General features: G+C 42.2%; 1 protein-coding gene across 2 annotated transcripts in view; it reads right to left on the bottom strand.

Moving 5' to 3' along the window:
- Positions 1–17,025, bottom strand: part of dpf1 (D4, zinc and double PHD fingers family 1) — a 37,253-nt gene that overhangs the window by 5,707 nt on the left and 14,521 nt on the right. For both annotated transcript variants that reach the window (XM_046388870.1, XM_046388869.1), the window contains 4 exons: positions 15,898–15,987; positions 14,704–14,782; positions 14,465–14,596; positions 209–328 (listed from right to left, as the gene is read on the bottom strand). In XM_046388870.1, the coding sequence (XP_046244826.1) occupies positions 209–328; positions 14,465–14,596; positions 14,704–14,782; positions 15,898–15,987 (421 nt within the window). The remainder of the gene's footprint in view (positions 1–208; positions 329–14,464; positions 14,597–14,703; positions 14,783–15,897; positions 15,988–17,025) is intronic.

Below are 17,025 nucleotides of genomic sequence, written 5' to 3'. Positions count from 1 at the left end.
TATGGTACATGATTTGTAGCAGGCTAAAACAAAAAAAGAAAAAAACACTGGTATGGTCCATTCATTTTAAGCATAATAGGGATCAAAACTTGTAATTATTTATATGGTAAATCCTAAATCTGAACTCAACAAGTGAAACAGTTCAAAACTGTGAATCAACAGAGGACAGCCTTCCTGCTGCCAATCATCCCCTTCAGCGGAGCCCTACCTGAGCGTCCACAGTCTGCACAGGAGATAAGGTCTTCAGGGCAGCCGGTCTTCTTTGAGCCCCCAAGGCAGAAATCGCAGTAGCCGTTGGCAATCACTGAGCCGTCTGGGGCTTTCTTGGCTGGGAGAAGAAAAGGAAAAGAGAAGCAGGTAAGTAAGAGTGGGATTCAGTTTGCTCCTGTCTAGCCTGTTGGAAAAGTGGAATGAAAAGCGGAGTGTAAACTCACAGGCCAGTGTTATGAAATGTTGCCCCAGAGTAATGGAGCTGTATCAATCTCTAGACAGTGAAGAGGGAAAGACTGTAAAAGTCAGATGTGTGCTGAGACAGAGAAAGCATTGTCGACACAGTGTTGTACTGCTGGAGAATGATTAGAGGTAAAATGTTGATGTGTAAAACAAAGAAGAAGAAGAAAGAAGGTCCGTAAGCAGGTCCCTGTTGCCTGACTGTGCAGCATCTCTCTCTCTCTCTCTTCTTCTCCATCTGTTTGCTTTGGTAAAAACAAGTACTGGTTCAGGCCTGCACTGGAGCCTGGGACTCACGAAACCCCAGCTCACCCAGGAAGTGGGAGCTGGGAGACAGGGAGGCACAGAGAGAGAAATCCACTGGGAGCCTCTCGGGTCTGGTAAATATTTTCAGGATTGGAGGAGGTGGAAGAAGAGGAGGAGATGAGGAAAGATGGGAGAAGTGTGAGTGAGTGTGTGTGTGTGTGTGTGTGTGTGTGTGTGTGTGTAGGGAGGCTGCTGGGACAGACCTGCCGTCATGCTGAGCTCAGAGAGGCAAGCGCTCTATGTGAAGCCGTTTCATAATGATTATTAACAAGACAGAAACTCCCCCTGCCTGAGTGCTGTACGTATATATATGTGTGTGGGTGTGCGTGCATGCGTTTCATGTCTACCCCCTCACTCTTCTGTCTGTCTGTCTGTCTTTCTTGACTGACTGTCTGCCTCCCCCTTGACTTACTACTGTTGATTGCATAATCATATTAATGGAGGCAATCCATAACCACTGCATTTTGTGTGTGTGTTCCTTCTTTTCCTAAGATGTAATGCACCGGACGGGTCTTTCACTATGACTCACCAGGCAGAACAGAGCAACAGTGAATACAATAGATTGGATAACTCAGGTACACAGTTACAACACATGCATATAGGCGTGTACAGAATGTCCTCCTGCAGAAAGACAAACGATAAACATGCACATGCATACAGGCAAACAGTGCTGCAGGTGATACTGTGCACGTGTTCACATGAGAGACAGAGAGAGGTCATTTATCCATCTATTTCAGGGTGGAGTCTTGTTTGGCCGGAAGGTGGGGGTGGGTTTGAACAGAGGGTGAATTTGATGGAAAAGAGGCTGAGAAGGGAAGGAGGAGTGAGAGAGATTGGGTTTCTACTCCACAGAGTCTGGCTTTAATCCTCTGAGAAATAAAATAATTTAAAAAAAAAAAAAGCTCTCTGATCAGAATGAGAGACAGACAGACAGACAGACATGGGGGAGGGGGTGATAAGCTGTACCTGCCTACTGCAGAATTGAACAGGAATATGCTGAGCAAAAACCTTAAGCTAGAGGCTGTAAACTACACTATGAGAAAAGAAGTGTAGGACTTTATTGATGGTCTGTGCACTTTCATATGTGCTGCACTGATTAAAAACACAGTGGAGAGACTACTGTATCAGCTAGAGCTGTGGATCAACCATCAACAGAGAGAAAAGTCAAGTATGCTTAAAATAAACTTATTACCAGAATCTCCAAAGGAGTTTCCAGTGCCACAGATTCAAAATTAAAAAAAAAGAGGCTATAGTACATATACATTTTTCACAGTTTAGTGTTTCAACAAAAACCACTACATTGTCATAATTCTCAGTAATCTCTTTTGGCAGTGATAATATGATGAGATTTTGCTGGTGTCAGCTTTTTCAAATGAAGAGAGTTTCATTATAGGAAGAAAAAAAACTGCACGTCATCAGACCTTTGTGCTGGTGAGGGTTACACAGATAAGTCCTGGCCTATTTTTCCCTTCTATTAAAATCATCAAAAAGTCAGTGTGGTCTTTAGTGTCATATAGAGAGTGATATGATGATATCTAATTCTGTATAAGCACATCAGAGGAAGAGAAAGATTGTGATTTTTATAACGATTAGTAGTAGATTCAACACATCTCCAAATGTCGTAATTTTAAAAAAGCTAAGAGTCTACAATGGTTTGTAAGACTAAACTTTGGCACGGCAACAGCTGCTTTGAGCTAAATGCCAGCATGAGCATCCTTACATGCACCCAATGACAACATTAACATGTTGTTGTTTATGTTCACCATCTTAGTTTAACATGCTCATGAATGTCTGAAACCATCCAGTGTGTATTATATGGGAACAGTAGGTGAATTCAGACGCAGCCCAGGTATAATGTTTACCATGTTCACCCTCTAAGTTTAGCGTGCTTAGCATACTTATATTTGCTAATTAACACTGAAAAAAGGCTAATGGGAATGCCATCAAGTGTGGGAAAAAATGACATTTTTGACCTGATGATGGTAGATGGGCTGTTAGATGAAACGTTAAGGCATCACCAGCGCTGGTATAATCATCCTGAGGAGGTCTTCAGTGTCTATCAAGTTTCATGTCCATCCATCCAATAGCTGAGACATTTGACTAACAAGCGAAACGTGAACTGAGATATTTCAGTCTGAAGTGAATGTGGTGGATCGACTAGTTGACCGACATTGCTATCAGTAGGGCAGAGTAGAACACTGAACCTTATGTGCAAACTGTGAGAAGAAGTCCCACTCCATATGAATCTGGGAGTACAATACTGTGGACAAAAAGCAGAATGATATTGGATAAGCATACAGTATATATAGTAAGTGTATTTACTTTTTTAAGGAAAACACAGCCAGATGTTTACTGAGTCTAACAGAAGGATAAAGCTGTAGAGACATGTGCGGTGTGCAGGCCTGGAGCCAATGCAAACATGTTTTTGTCTTCTTGTTCTGGTCAAATAAATTCCTTTTATCTTCCCTGCTTTTTTCTGGGCTCACTGCTGCTGATTGGGCCTCACAGTCCCTGGTGGGATAAACTAGACAGGCACACATGTGGATAGCCACACACACATTCAGGCTACATTTTATCTGTGTCTGTGTGTTACTGTTATGCGTGTATCTGTTTGCCTTTGTATTCATGCGTGTGTGCATGCTTGGAGACCCCAGAGAGTGAATCAGCAGGTCCTGACATATGTGAGTGAGTTGGGGCTGCCCGCTGGCCTGCCTGCATGGAGGAAAAAACTCCATCAATGATTAAACGCCTGCGGCCATGTTTCGGCAGCAGCTTGCAACCAAAGACACGCAATTGCCGGCAAAGGGAGGGACCTAGGGAGGGAGGGAAAAGGACAGTGATAGAGAGAGGGAATAAAGAGGTGTGAGCTAATGGGCAAGAATAAAAAAGGTATGAGCCATGTTGGAAAAAGATGAAAGACTGAAGAGAGAAAGATGGTACAAGTCAGGGGGTTCTTTTTCCTCTCTCTTCCTACGACCCCCCTCGTTACTTTTACCTCTTCTCCTTTCCTTCCTCTCCCTCTCTGTCCCAAATCCTTACCCGCTTCAGTCATCGCCATCCTTTTCTTTTCTTACCTCTACATCTTCCTCCTTTACCTGACCCTCCTCTCCTCTCCTCTCTGTCTCCTCTCTCCCTCCCTCCCCCCCTCTCCTCTTCCAATTACCAGGAGGAGTATGAGCAGAACCGCACACTTCACAGCTTTCAAGTGCTGGAGAGAGATCCTCCTGGGAATTATCCAGCAAGAGATGAATCCTCAAATGCCCCCCCAAACACCTACCCTTCCCCATCCTTCCTCCCTCTCTGCTTATAATTTCTCTCTCCCTGTCTCATTTTCTCTCCTTTACTCCTCCATGCTGCTCCTTCATTACCTTGTGCTCTCTGAGCAGCCTCTAGTCCTGCTTCTTTTATCAACCAAGACGCATTGAGCAAAATGATTGTATATTTTTACATTTCTCACTATTTTATTTATTTGCAGTTATGTGTTTAGGGATTAGATAAAGTAATTCAAAACACAACTAAAACGCAAAGCTTTGCTGGTCAAAATGAGACATAAATTGTGCTTTTGTCATGTTTTGTATTTTTCAACAAGTCACACCTTCAAATTATATACATGTCATCATGGATTAATGAAATAATGAACTCAGAAATGTTTAAATGCTTTGGAAATATTCCACAGACACATAGTGCTAGATACATCATTATCCTGTGAAATTAAAAAAAAGAAAAAACAATTAGGAGCTGAGACAACCCTGTTGTAACACATAATTGAATGGGCTTTTAACGGTTTATTTAGCTTTAATGAGTAGGTGAATGTTCTCAACCACTAAAGGAACATCTTTCATTTTCTCCGAAAAATTTAAAATAATAATATTTGGAGATATGTGGTATTCACTGCACAGCCATGGTTATTATCTATTTGAAGTAGGCTTTTCAAGTGCAAAGTTGATGTATGAGTTTTAAAAGATGAGGAAAACTGCATTAGCAATAAGTGAAGTTATCTCAACCCTATGACAGAATAATTTAATTTGAAGATTAGGTTTATCTGAACACAAAAAAGGTGCAATTAGAAAAAGCACCCCCCCAAAAAAAGAAGGGAAAAAAAGCATTTCATAATATAAGTATTCATAAGTATTTTTTCTCCCAATAGCTTCCTTTCTGTTTTCCTTCTAACCTCTCTACCTCCTTCTCCTCCTCCTCCTCCTCCTCCTCCTCTTCATTCCTTCTCTTCGTCTCCCTCCCAGACTCTGGCCTGGAATCAATACCACAGACCGACCCTGGCTGGTCAATAATCTCATCCTCTGGCTGGCCGCAGTGGAAGCCTCATCAGCTCAGTGCCTCCATCTGAAGGGAATTACTTCCCCCCCCACCACACACACACACACACACAAACAAATAGGCCTACCTGTTGACTTTTCTCGCTTTCTCTTCAACCACACTTTTCTCATCTTTTTCCCCACTCTTTTTTCTCCTAGGCTCCGTGGTTTGAAAGCACATTTGACATTTGCATGACATTCGGTTGAACTGATTAATATGATTTAACATGTTTCGTTAAACTTCCATTCTATTCTGTTGTGTAGACACATAAAAATGAGCTCAGACAATGACAAGGAAACACAAGTTGTAGTGGCTAAAAATGACAAAACTTGATTAATCAAGACTCAGGCTTAGTTGTGAATTTGCAAGAGACAGCTGAGTGTGAATACGCTCACTTTAAGAATCTGTTCTTAACAATTACTGAAAGGCCATGGCCCAGTTCGGCTCGGCTGAGCTAGGCTCGACTCAAATCACTTTTGGTACCAGGTACTTTTCAATGCGACACAAACACAAGAACAATGGAGGACATGGAAGGGACGCCTGTTTCTCACTGCAAGGAGACAAATCTTGTTTCAGAATAGGACGTTCCCAGCGAGACAAGAGAGTCTGAGAAGTCCTACATCGGAACGCAGACGACTATTTTCTGACCAATCAGCGGCCTGTAGTGATTTCACTCGATATTATAGTACGCAGCTCAACCAAGGAGATATAAAAAAGTACCAGGTCACAACTTTTGACAATGCGAAACTTGCAGGAAATGAGTGGAGTTGGAGGACAGGAGGAGGAGGTGAGGATGTGGAGGAGGATGTGGAGGTGGAGGAAGAAGAGAATAAGGAGGAGCCGGGAAAAAATTTCAAGAACAAATAAAGAAAAGGAGAAAAGAGAAAGAAAAACAGGAGGAAGAGGAGGAGAAAGATGAGGAAGAAGGAGAGAAGGAAGGCGACAAAAGTGGCTCCCGTTGTATCAGTGCAGTGGTGTGTGAAAACACACACTCTGCACTCCTGTCGCCTCGCTGCTTAATGAGAAGAGCCTCTCAGGAGTGAGCACGCACACACACAAGCACAATGAGAGCACACATGCAGATGAAAACGCCCACAATCACACACATACAGTGACGTGTACACACACACACACACACACACACACTCAAAGATTTACAACCAAGCGTTTGCATAATAACTTTTGCTGTCCAGTTTCAGCTCCATCCCCCACTTGCTCTCTTTACTGTGATGAATGAGAGTCCCTGTAACCCTCATCCAGCCGCACACGCACACACATGCACACACATAATTACAGTGACAAAAATTTACATATTTTAACAAGAAACCAAGGGATAAACAAATGGAAGTAAAAAATGCACGCACATGTACATTTACACATACACAAAAGCCCAAATGCTCCAGGAGACATCTTCAGGTTTTTATGTTGACAAGGAGGCAGAGGTGCAGTCGGATGGAAAGCGACAGTCACAGATGAAAAGTCACTGGCTTCCTGTCTGCCTCTCTCTCTTTCCATCGTCCTCCTCTCACTCTTTCTCCCATCGTCTTCCTCCCTCTTCCTCTCTGCACTTTCATGCGTTCTCATTATTGCTGCTGCGCTCTCAGCCGCTGATTCGATCTCTTTTCTGCGCTTCATTGTGCTTCATTTTTTCACTTCCCTATCCTTATTTGGTCTCTCTATTTTTTTCTTCCCCCTGTTTTACTCTCAAAGAGGAAATTGGAACTCTTTCTGTGATCCATCTGTTGTCACACTAATGCCTGCACCAATGCCATACTCTGTTCTGCCATTTCTGCTGCTTTCCCATCTCTGCACCCTCTAAACCTACCCCACCCGTCACCCTTACACACACACACACACACACACAAGTGCTACTTTCACTCATGTCCAGTCAGCAGGTTGCGTAACTCCCAGTGCATTGTGGGTCTGGATCCATGCATTTGTGTGTGTGTAATGTAAGCTTGTGTGCAGAGATGACATTGCAAAGTAAAGAGGACAGAGACAGTTTTGGTGCATAATAAAACTTGATCTGTGGATGCTTTGTAATCACACTGACCCGCAGAAACAGAGAGACATACACACACGGTCAGACTCTGCAGTCTGCAGATATGTGCGCATTTGGCAAATAGATACATACATGCAAAAACACACTGTAACTGACTATCACGCATGTAAAGAAACAGACATAGACACACGACTCTGTACTTTATGCTTTGTGCACATACTTAAAAAGAGCCACTTAGCCACTATAGGCTTGTGCCCCTGTCAGTGAAGAGTTAAAATGCAAATTATTAATCCTATTTTGTTCCAGGGAGAAAGACGGCTGGGAATGGGACTGTGAAATCCTGTTTGAATCGTGCCCAACCTCACATGGTCCACTATAGTGTGTGTCAACCATCCTACTGTCATGTGCAAATGTCAGAAATGACCAGCTGGGCCAGAAAAACAGCATACGTATAAAAGGGAGAATTTTCCAAAAATAAATATATAAATAAAAGTGGAAATCTGCCTCCCATCTTTAGTGGCATTTTTGCACAGGAACCGGGAGTGTGACTTTCTGTAGGTGGTGCAGTTTTCTTTGTGTTTTGGGTTTTTTTTTTTTTCATGGTGGGTATCGCTGCCTGTGCTAACTACAATTAGCATCTCAGTCAATGCAATCCAGAGTTGTAAAAGACATAATTTTTTGGCACACATGAATGGCACAGTAATTTAACAGAGTTTAGACTAGAATGTGGAAAAGTTTCAGGCATTAAACTATTATTGTATTTTGTCACTTCACATGTTCGCTGTTTATATTATAGTAGAAATAATTTATGAATACAGCATATATTGATTCATATTTCCTCCTCTTCTTGCTATGTTTTTATATTCAGCCACAGACAGCAAAACCAACAACAAGCAGACAGATAGAGATGAATAGTGGGTGAGGGCAGATTTGGGGTGGGCAGGGTGGTTGTATCATTGGTGGGGAGTGTTGTAGTGGCATGGAGGCTTATCCAAACATGGCCAAGACAACTGAGGAACCACAAAACAACCAGTCGGCAAGCCACAGCACCGCATGTTAAGACAGAATACCAAATGACGCAGACTCCAATATTACCCTGCCTTCACCACCCCAACTGTCTGGGGGAATGTATATGATGAATCATGAAGAGATTTTTTTTTCTTTGTATAATTCTCTGCTTCTCGCTCTGCTTCTGTCTTTGTCTGTACTCTCTCTCCTCCTGTTCTTTATGTTATTCTTAATGAACTCCTCTGTGCCCCCTCCGCTTTAACTTCTCCATTCTTCTTGTTCTCTATCTGTCCTCCTTCTTTTTTATTTTCTCCATACCTCTCCTCCCTCCCTTTCCTCCAGTCTCTCTCTCTCTCTCTCTCTCTCTCTCTCTCTTTTCAATGTACATAACAGTGTACTCTTTAGGAGGGAGCCCTGGCGGTATCTATGGCAACCACATTGCTAGGCAACAGCCAATTCTCCCTTCCTTTCCTGCGCCGTGCAGCACCGGCAACAACTGGCCAATCAAAAGCTGAGGAAGAATGCCGGTGTACGTGAAAAGTTCAGAAGACATCCAGAGAGGACTGGCTGCTCTCTGTTTCCACATGTGCTGTATTGACATGGAGAGATATGACATAAATGGACATCAGATCAATCTGTTTTTCCACTGGAAGACTGGAAATTAAATGAAATTAAAATGAAGTGTGTTACTGTAAAGAGCAGGCATGAAAATAATAACATCAGAATGTAAAAGTTTTCCTATTGTGGCTGTACCCATGCATGCGCTCATGGATACTAGACAATTTTAGGCATGAGTGTTTATTAAAATACAATGACATCTTTTCACATACTGCTGGGCCTCTCTGGAAATAAGTTTAAGAGATGATGGTCAATAAAACTGGGAATTTTGGGCAATTTAACAGGCTTAGGAATTCTCCACCAGTTTTTGACATTACTTTTGAAAGACTGTGGGTAAAGAAAAAAAAATAAATTAATTAAGAAATCTACTTTACTTTAAGAGTATTTAAAATAAAATCCTCACTTAAATGCTTAAGTTTAACACAAAGAAATCATAGTTAGAATTGACATGTTTGAAAAGCTTTGGTGGCAGACAGAGTAACGTAACGTTAAGACTGAGACCACAAGGCCAGTCAACTGACTGACTTATCCCTGTAGAGAAACACATCTGTATCTGCCCAGTGATACGGCTATAAATGGCATTGTAATAGCTACAGCAATAAACACGAGAGTTAGAATCTTACCACACTTCAAATCATTTCTGCTGTTATTCAGAAGAGAAAGACAGATAGGTGTGGAGAGAGAGGAAGAAAAGGAGGTCGGGTTGCACATCGGAGTGACAATAGATACAGAGTGGGGAGTGGCCATTTTAGCTTCTCAGCGCTGTTTTATATTGATGTTGGTTGATCAAAATTCGTCCTTCATTCCTCTGTCTGCAGACAGTGGGAGGAGGACAGGGAGGCCATTTTGAGACACAAAGCAAAAAAAAAAAAAAACTGGAGGGGTGGGGGACACAACAACCAACAATGGTGAGTAGGAACAGAGGGACGCTGACCTTCAAAGGGCTCAATTACATGTCACACACACATACACACACACACACACACACACACACACATACCCACTCAAAGTTGGGCATGATTGCCCATAGAGTGTGTTCACACGGCTCGGTGGTACACAGACGAACAAACAGACACACACCAAATGAAATGCACATGCATGTGTGTCTATTGTGTGCTTTTTAAACACACACATGCAGACACACGCACTCAGGGCGTCCCTGCTGCTCCCCACCGTAGGACCGTCTGTCCGTCCAGATAAAGTGGCCCCAGCTCTGATTTGAGAGGGGGGATTTAATGACAACTACCCCACCACCACCACCCTCCTTCCTCTCTGCCTATCTTTCTGTCTTTCTCTTATTTCTTTCATTCATTCACAGTTGCTGTTTCTCTCAGTTTGTGTCCTTCTTGCAATCTATTTATCTTATTCCTATTTTACTTTTCGGTCTAGTTTGTTCTCACTCTCTCATTTACCTCCTTTTCTCTCGCTTGCTCTCTCTCCATACCCACAAAACCAATTTTCAGGTGGACACTGCAGGGCCGACCCCTAAAGTAAACATCCCCCTTATTCATCTCCTCCTCCTCCTACTGTTCTTCTTCTTCTTCTTCCCCCACCCATACCACCATCGCATCAATACCAAAAGAGCCCCCCTCCTTCATCCAACTCTCCCCTCCACCCTCCCTCCTTCCCTCTCTACTTCCAACCTTCTGTTTGGAGGAAAAGAAGTAGAAGAAGAGTAGAAAAAAACAATAGTGTGTGGTGCAGTCATGAATTTTAATGGCACTGCTCATTTTGAGTAAATAGTATATCAGCTGGGATCCAGATATATGGAGAGGTTTAGTAGTGGTAGTTGATTCTGGTGGTGATGAACGGTTGGAGTGTAGACACAAAACAAAGAAATAAATTAAAAGGAAACTCAACGCTGGATGATAGATGAAGCAAAACAAGAGAGAAGAGAAGGGAATATGAGCGGCTAGGAGGGATGCTAGAGGAGGGTTAAGTAAGGATGCAGAGCAAAAGGAGACGAGGAAATGGGTGAAAGATGGACTAAGAGAAAGAGAGGGAAGGAAAATCTCATCTCCTGGTGGAATAAGCTCTCATTTATCACACTGATGGAAAAACAGTAAGATAGAATTGAGCTGGATAAGGTTCAGAAAAGACAGTTTCATAGTTTTTGTGATAAGTTTCAGCTCCCTTTTGTGTAGTGGATGCAGCATACATACCATAGTGTCTAGACAGCATGAATTATGCATACAGGGGTGCTCTCATTCACAGGAGCCATATTAATATTATTACATATGTGGCAATATACTGAAGGGTGGAGGGTCTCCTCCATGACGCTCAGCAAATTGGGGAAGGCTATAATGGCACGCACACACACACAAATGCAAATGCATGTGCACTTGTTCATGTGGACCCACACATACACATCAACCTAAAAGGCTAAGCTTCCTTTTTCATTTCAGCAGAGAAGATTGCATTTTCTAAGGCTCTCTGTGTGTGTGTGTGTGTGTGCGCGCGCATGTGTGTGTCTGTGCATGTGTGTGTGTGTGTGTGTGTGTGTGTGATTACTGACTGTTTGGGAGGGAGTGATGGGGGATATTAAACGATTCAAATGCTGTCTCTCTTGCTCTCCTTCACTGGAGAGACCTAAGACTGCAGCATGGCCACACACACACACACACACACACTCACACACACACACACACATACATACTGGACCAGTCTGTTCTGTCAGACATGCCAATTTAAAAACACGCGCTGCCAATTAACTGAGAAGCAGCATAGTTTCAGTGTGAATATTGTCATAGTGCAACGTACACTTATAATATTTGGATATGTATGTTTTTGTGTATTTTTCTACATTCTGTTGTGAGCAAATTGCTTGTTTTAGGACCAGCAGGAACAAAGACAGTGGATAAATTGTCTGCACCAACCTTTTCAAATTTCCACAGTTATTGCTATTGCTGTTTTTGAGTGTGAATAACTGTAGCCATTTCGGTGATAATTAGTGACCAAAAAAACAAACCTCCACAGGATAAAAGCATACTATTGTCCTTAAAAGAAGTGTCCTAAAAAACTCAGACAGAAGACAACAAGGAACAAAAACCACACACTGACGGAAAGTTGCAATGCGGGAGGAAATAAATAACCACAAAGAAACAAAGATGGTGGGCAATTCGGTTAGTGTGGATGCTGCAGCTGTTGAAGGGGTTTGAAGTCTGATTCATGACCTGTTCATAGAAACCTTAAGATTTGTTTTATTTGCTCACCAGCCTTTACTGCTCTCTTATGGTACCTATGTTATATATGACAGAACCTCTGTAGCATTGTGATGCAAAGTCTTGGGATGCCTACAACCCACAGTACTGTTATACATACTGTACACAATAATTCACTTTACTGCACAAGTGATCTTTGGACAATCATGCTCTGCTGTTTAAATGCCTGTACAAACCCTTGTCCCACTACGTTTTACATTAGGCCCCTTTACAGCTTCAGGAAGTCTGCCAAAATGCAATAACTCTCACACTTACTTTCTGCAGTTCATCTTGTTATATATAAGTCAAAAGATCTCATAGGGACAGATGTGATGTAGAGTGAAATTCACACTGATATTCAGTGTGAGTGAATGGTCCAAGAACCAGATGAACATGAGACATTTTTCATGATGACTTCATGATGGGCATCATAACTTGTCAAATGGCAGTGGAAGTAATGACATTTTCCATTAAACTGTTCCATGTAATGACATGGCTGATATATGCTGGCTTGCTTTAAGAACCCAATTGGAATTTCATTAATCATTAGTGGAGGAAGAAAAACTTGAATAGATTCAGTTTCCATAAAATGATAAGTCTGCAGATTGTACTCAGAGGTGATGGTACTCTTCAGACATCTTGTGGTGGGTTGACTAACTAACCACAATAACATTCACAGAGCCATGCCAATAACATGGTTAAATATTTTTGATTGTATTAATCTACAGTATTTCATGCCACTTCATAACAAAAAGCATCTGTACCTGCACCTTCTGCGTACAAACCTAGACTGTCTGGCAAGAAGTGCTGGAGGCATTAGTAAGTGATACTTTGGGTCTTCATTACTCGCTCATGATATTCTGGACCAGCACATTGATGGATACTCATTAAGCAATTGATAGCTGCAGCTATACTGTGTTCTGTAAATTGAAAGTACAATAAAGGTTAATATGTAAATACACGGCGAGCTGGAAATTTCCCTGAGTGCATGAAGGGTGTTTACTCGCTGACAGCTATTTCGAGCTGATGAGTGTTGATTGAAGAGATGATGTATGTTGGAGCAGCTGTTCTAACTATCTGAAGTGTTACATTAACTCAAATAGGTGATGACAGAAACATTTTTCTGTTTCATTATTTGAATTCAAAGTGGAAATAGACAACTCGACTGGTGATCCAGTCGAGTTGGAAGACAAAATTGCATTGTGAAAAGTGAGGTTTGTAAAATCTAAATGCTGATGCTGTCATTGTCCCATTGGCATTACATTTGGCTATCAACAATTGCTTCATAATGGGACATTAAAAGAAAAAACTTTTCTGTTGTATGTTCTTTGTGTGTTTAGTAGAAGAAGCTAAAACTCACATTTCATTATACAACCTTGTTGAATAGTGACAAAGAAACCTTAAAACTTTATAGCACTAGAATGATGTTCACCTTTACATTTTCAGGTGAGTACTGATCATTTTGCTGTAATGTATGTAAGTCAGTATTTTGTCATACAGTATGCTTGCAAACACCAACACTTGTCCTTGTACTGCATGTAAATAGTCCCCTTTTTTTCTGAGTAATATTATCAAGACCAACATGATTGCCTGTACTTGTTGGTAGCTGCTTGTGGATTCTACCTGACTGTCTGACCTTTAATACGTTTGCCCTGGGCTACAGAAGCCCAGAAAATGAAAGGTTAAATGGTATGTTGTACATTGTAGAAAAAGATAAAATTACCCTTGGGCTAAGTTAGCCTTGGGGCAACCACGTAAATCCTGAGGTGTCGTGTGGTGACCTTCAACACATCTGGACTTACATATTGTGCTTCTGACAGGCAACAACAAGCAAAAGTGTAGTGACCATCAGAGTAAAACTGCTTTTAATGCAAACGATGCACATACAATGCAGTTCAACTCGGTGCATGCTAAAGCCCTGTTGTCCCCATTCATATTAGGGCGAAGTGACAGATTAATCCTTGTTTTCACTGTCTCTACAGAAGCTCTCATCTGTGACTGTAAGAATTACACACGTAAGAATTACACAAAATTGCATTATGCCATTATCTAAAAGAGTTTTAACTGTTCTTCACTTTCTCTTTATTCGATCTTCGGTTCCGCAAAGCCAACGTCCAACCACCTGGTCAAGAGTTGGGTTATATAAGTCGTATTATTGACGATGGCCTACTTTGATCGACAGCAATCACTGTTTTAACCTGTGTCACTGCTTCAGTCTGAAGAGGGTATCAGTGAGAGTTGGTGAAATCAGCTAAACCCAGTACTCCACTGGGAGAAATCTTACACTCCTAACACACAAGTGCACGATGTATTTGGCTCAGTCAGCACTGTAGCTATCTATAATACAACAGGAGGAACTCCAAGATGATCAATAGTTCTTGATAATATGATTATTGAGGATTGTTGGAATGAAGCTGCTGACCCTAAACTACAGGTTGGTTCAATATCTAAGGACTCCTGATCAGCCTGCCCAGCCAACTATAACACCCCACATGAAGTAAATGATGAATGCTGATGGACAGATGTACAGCTGTAAGTGTGTTTAAGATTCAGACGGCAGACTCACGCTTGTGGTTGTTCTTGCGCTGGAAGGGTAGTGTGTGTCGCTCAGAGTCTTCTTCCCCCTCCTCATCTGCCAGGTGTGTGTGAGTGTAATGGTAACTCAGCCCTGGGCGGTTCTTATAGCGTTTTCCACAGACTGTAACAAACACACACACACACATACACACAGCGTAAAAAGTACGTTTTCTGTGTGTGTAACTCAAGAATAAAAAGAGTAAGAAGAAACAAAGTTGCATCGCTCACTATCACAGACGTAAGGCTTGTCTCTGTCTTCAATGGCAGGCGGTTCTTGTCTCTTTCTCATGCCCCCAACACCGTAGGCCTGCAGAGACCACACACACACACACACACACACACACACACACACACACACACACTTGTGAGAACTCAGACAGCATGTAAAATCACACATATGCATAAGTTACACACAAAAAGTTTGAACTTCCACATTTGTCACATAAACTCTCTGTGCGCACGCATACACAATAAAAAGAGACCAATATAATACTCCTCACAAGCCTGTCTCTACACACACGCACACACACACACACACACACACACACACACACACACACAGACGTTTGCATTCTAATCATCTGCTCTTAGTGTAAAGCTCCACTTCTAGCAGGAGGGGGCTGATGACACCTAGCAGGGGAGCAACAGCTCCAATTAGCAACCCTGGTGTCTGTGAGTGAGCATGTGTGTGTGTATGCGTTTGAGTCTGTGTGTGAGTGAGCGTGTGCGTGTGTGATGACTTTCAGAACACATTGTTAACACTTGATTATCTTCCCATAGGATGCCCTAAAAGAGTGGGGTAAAAAAAACTGTCTGATCTAATCAAAGTTGTGAAAAAAGGTGGTCCCAGCATGAATTGAAACTGTGGATCTCTTTGCATTCATTCTCTGTAATAACTGTTGATTTGTCAGATGACATTTCAGACTCAGGAAAAGAGAGAAAGCACAAAATGATTCCAGATGAAGAAGTCAAACTCACTTTATGAAATACAATAAATCATCTATCATAGGGTCAGACCACGAATTAGGAAAAAAAAGGTGACATTTCTGTGGATGCATTTAAGCTTTTATTTAATCATTTTAATATTCATGTGACTCCAGCAACACAGAACTTGTACACTAGAAGTATATGGGTTGTGCAAATGTAGCAGATTTTATCTAGGTCTTGTATTTCAGAATTACTGATGGTTATTCTCATTTCATGGTGAAACCAGAACTCCTTGTACTCTGACTGACTGTATGTCAGACGGGCAGCAGAATGAAATTTCACATGACAGTTTGACTGCAAGCTTCATCTTGGCCACTTTTACAAACTTTGGCTTCCTAGATTCACTCTTCCACTCTGACTATCTAGTGCAGTGTAAACACTATAAATTAAAGAAAGAAAACAAAACTGAACTATGACATGCCATAGATGTTTTACCCGTGCTTTGGTACGGTTCTTGCGCTTTGGAACGTCTTCCTCCATCTCATCCACCTCTAGTTCATGAGGGAAATCCCCAACCAGCAGCTTCTATGGATGAGATGCAAAAAGAAAGACGCAGATGGACTGTCAGACAGATTAGCTGGTTTCTTTTTTTTTTCTTTTCAGTGTGTGTAAAATCAGTGGACTGCCCCTTTGAGACAAGAGGCTCTTGGATTTTAATTGTCCTCATTGTTGGAAAGTGCTAGCTCTATGTTAAAAGACATTAACATCCATCTTCTATACCGCTTTATCTGTCAGGGTCACGCGGGAGCTGGAGCCTATCCCAGCTGACTACGGGTGAAAGGCGGGGTACACCCTGGACTGGTCGCCAGTCAATCGCAGGGCCAACACACAAAGAGAGACAACCACACACTCTCACACCTAGGGGTAATATGGAGTAGCCAATAATTTTTTTTTTCTTTTGGTATTGTGGGAGGAAGCCAGAGTACCCGGAGAAAACCCACACAGGCACAGGGAGAACATGCAAACTCAACACAGAAGGGCCCAGACCGGGATTCGAACCTGGAACCCTCTTGCTATGAAGCAACAGTGCTAACCACTGCACCACCGTGCCGCCCAAACACATTAACATAACTGTGGTTATTCCAAAACGCTAATCTGTGCTACTCAGTCATAAAAGGTCTGAAAAAAGTGTGGAGTAAAGTGTGCACATGGATTTGTGATGGAATAATGCCTGCCTGGGTGAGCCTCGAGCTGGGCTGGTGTCAGGAGAAGTCCTGGATTAGAGACTGTAAACACAATTCTAGTTCTCAAAAAGGCCTCTGTGAGGGCCATTCACTCTGCTGCTGATTGATTAGCTGTCCATCTGAATGCAAGAGCAACTCTCTCCAGCCACTGAAATACTCCAGCCAGATGAGCAATAAGTTTTAGTCAGAAGTTACAGAGTGCAACATGTTGGATTAAGAGTGACAAGGAGCAATGTCCTTCAAAAAAGGTATTCGCATGGTTGCTCTACAAAATGTGAGTGAAATCCCTGCAAAACACCAAGACTTGCTGCAGTGCAATCACACACAATCACAAGCATGCACACACTCTGTGCAGGGTGGGCGGTGGGAGGGGGGGTTC

The sequence above is a fragment of the Scatophagus argus genome, chromosome 5, assembly GCF_020382885.2.
Source record: "Scatophagus argus isolate fScaArg1 chromosome 5, fScaArg1.pri, whole genome shotgun sequence".
Classification (NCBI taxonomy): domain Eukaryota; kingdom Metazoa; phylum Chordata; class Actinopteri; family Scatophagidae; genus Scatophagus; species Scatophagus argus.
This window is presented reverse-complemented; position numbering and strand designations above follow the sequence as displayed.